We start from the raw sequence: 598 nt of genomic DNA, 5'->3' as shown, positions 1-598 counted from the left end.
CTTCCGCCTCCTCTCTCGGCTGCGCACCAGCCCCAACCGCCGCTTCCAGAACCTTCCTCCCCGCTAACGCTTCCTCCGCGGAAAGACATCCGACCCCCTACTCGCAGCGCACGGACCGGGAGCCAGCAGCGGCACCCAGACCTGCGCTGACGGGGCTCAACCCCACTCGTAACGCCCGGACCCGGAAAAATTCACTCCGTACGCATAACCAAAGGTGCCACCCTCCTTAAAAGCGAACTGAGTTTTCCCTTTTCACGTACCATATTCTTCATGGTTTACGTATTCCTGCTTGAGAGTACCGTACAACTGATCAGTAATGGCTGCCTTAACTGTTACGTAATTTGAAATTCAGCTCCACGTAGTGCTAGCGCCCTCCTTCTCCAGCCCAGGCTCGCTTCCGAGGTTTTCGTTTAAAAAAAAAAAAAAAAAAGCTTGAATCTGGAGCTTAAATATCTCCAAAGGGGCAGCAGTTCTGTATAACGCCCCTACGTGTTTTTATCACGTAATAAAAAGTCATCAACTCCGTCAGTAATGGCCGTCTCCGAAATGAGCCGAAGGAGCCGTCGTCGTCGAGCTTATCCGCTTACACAGCCGCCGG

At 53.0% G+C, this 598-nt stretch overlaps 1 protein-coding gene across 8 annotated transcripts in view; it reads right to left on the bottom strand.

Moving 5' to 3' along the window:
- HNRNPA2B1 (heterogeneous nuclear ribonucleoprotein A2/B1) overlaps window positions 1-591 on the bottom strand; it is a 14,716-nt gene extending 14,125 nt beyond the window's left edge. For all 8 annotated transcript variants that reach the window (XR_663695.1, XR_663696.1, XR_663694.1 and 5 more), the window contains exon 1: window positions 261-591. Coding sequence is in view for 3 of the 8 variants with exons in the window: in XM_009325723.1 (XP_009323998.1) it covers window positions 261-272 (12 nt within the window). In the remaining 5 variants the exon portion in view is untranslated. The remainder of the gene's footprint in view (window positions 1-260) is intronic.
- Window positions 592-598: the final 7 nt, after the last annotated feature.

Source organism: Pygoscelis adeliae, unplaced genomic scaffold (genome assembly GCF_000699105.1).
Source record: "Pygoscelis adeliae isolate BGI_AS28 unplaced genomic scaffold, ASM69910v1 Scaffold226, whole genome shotgun sequence".
Taxonomy (NCBI): Eukaryota; Metazoa; Chordata; class Aves; order Sphenisciformes; family Spheniscidae; genus Pygoscelis; species Pygoscelis adeliae.
This window is presented reverse-complemented; position numbering and strand designations above follow the sequence as displayed.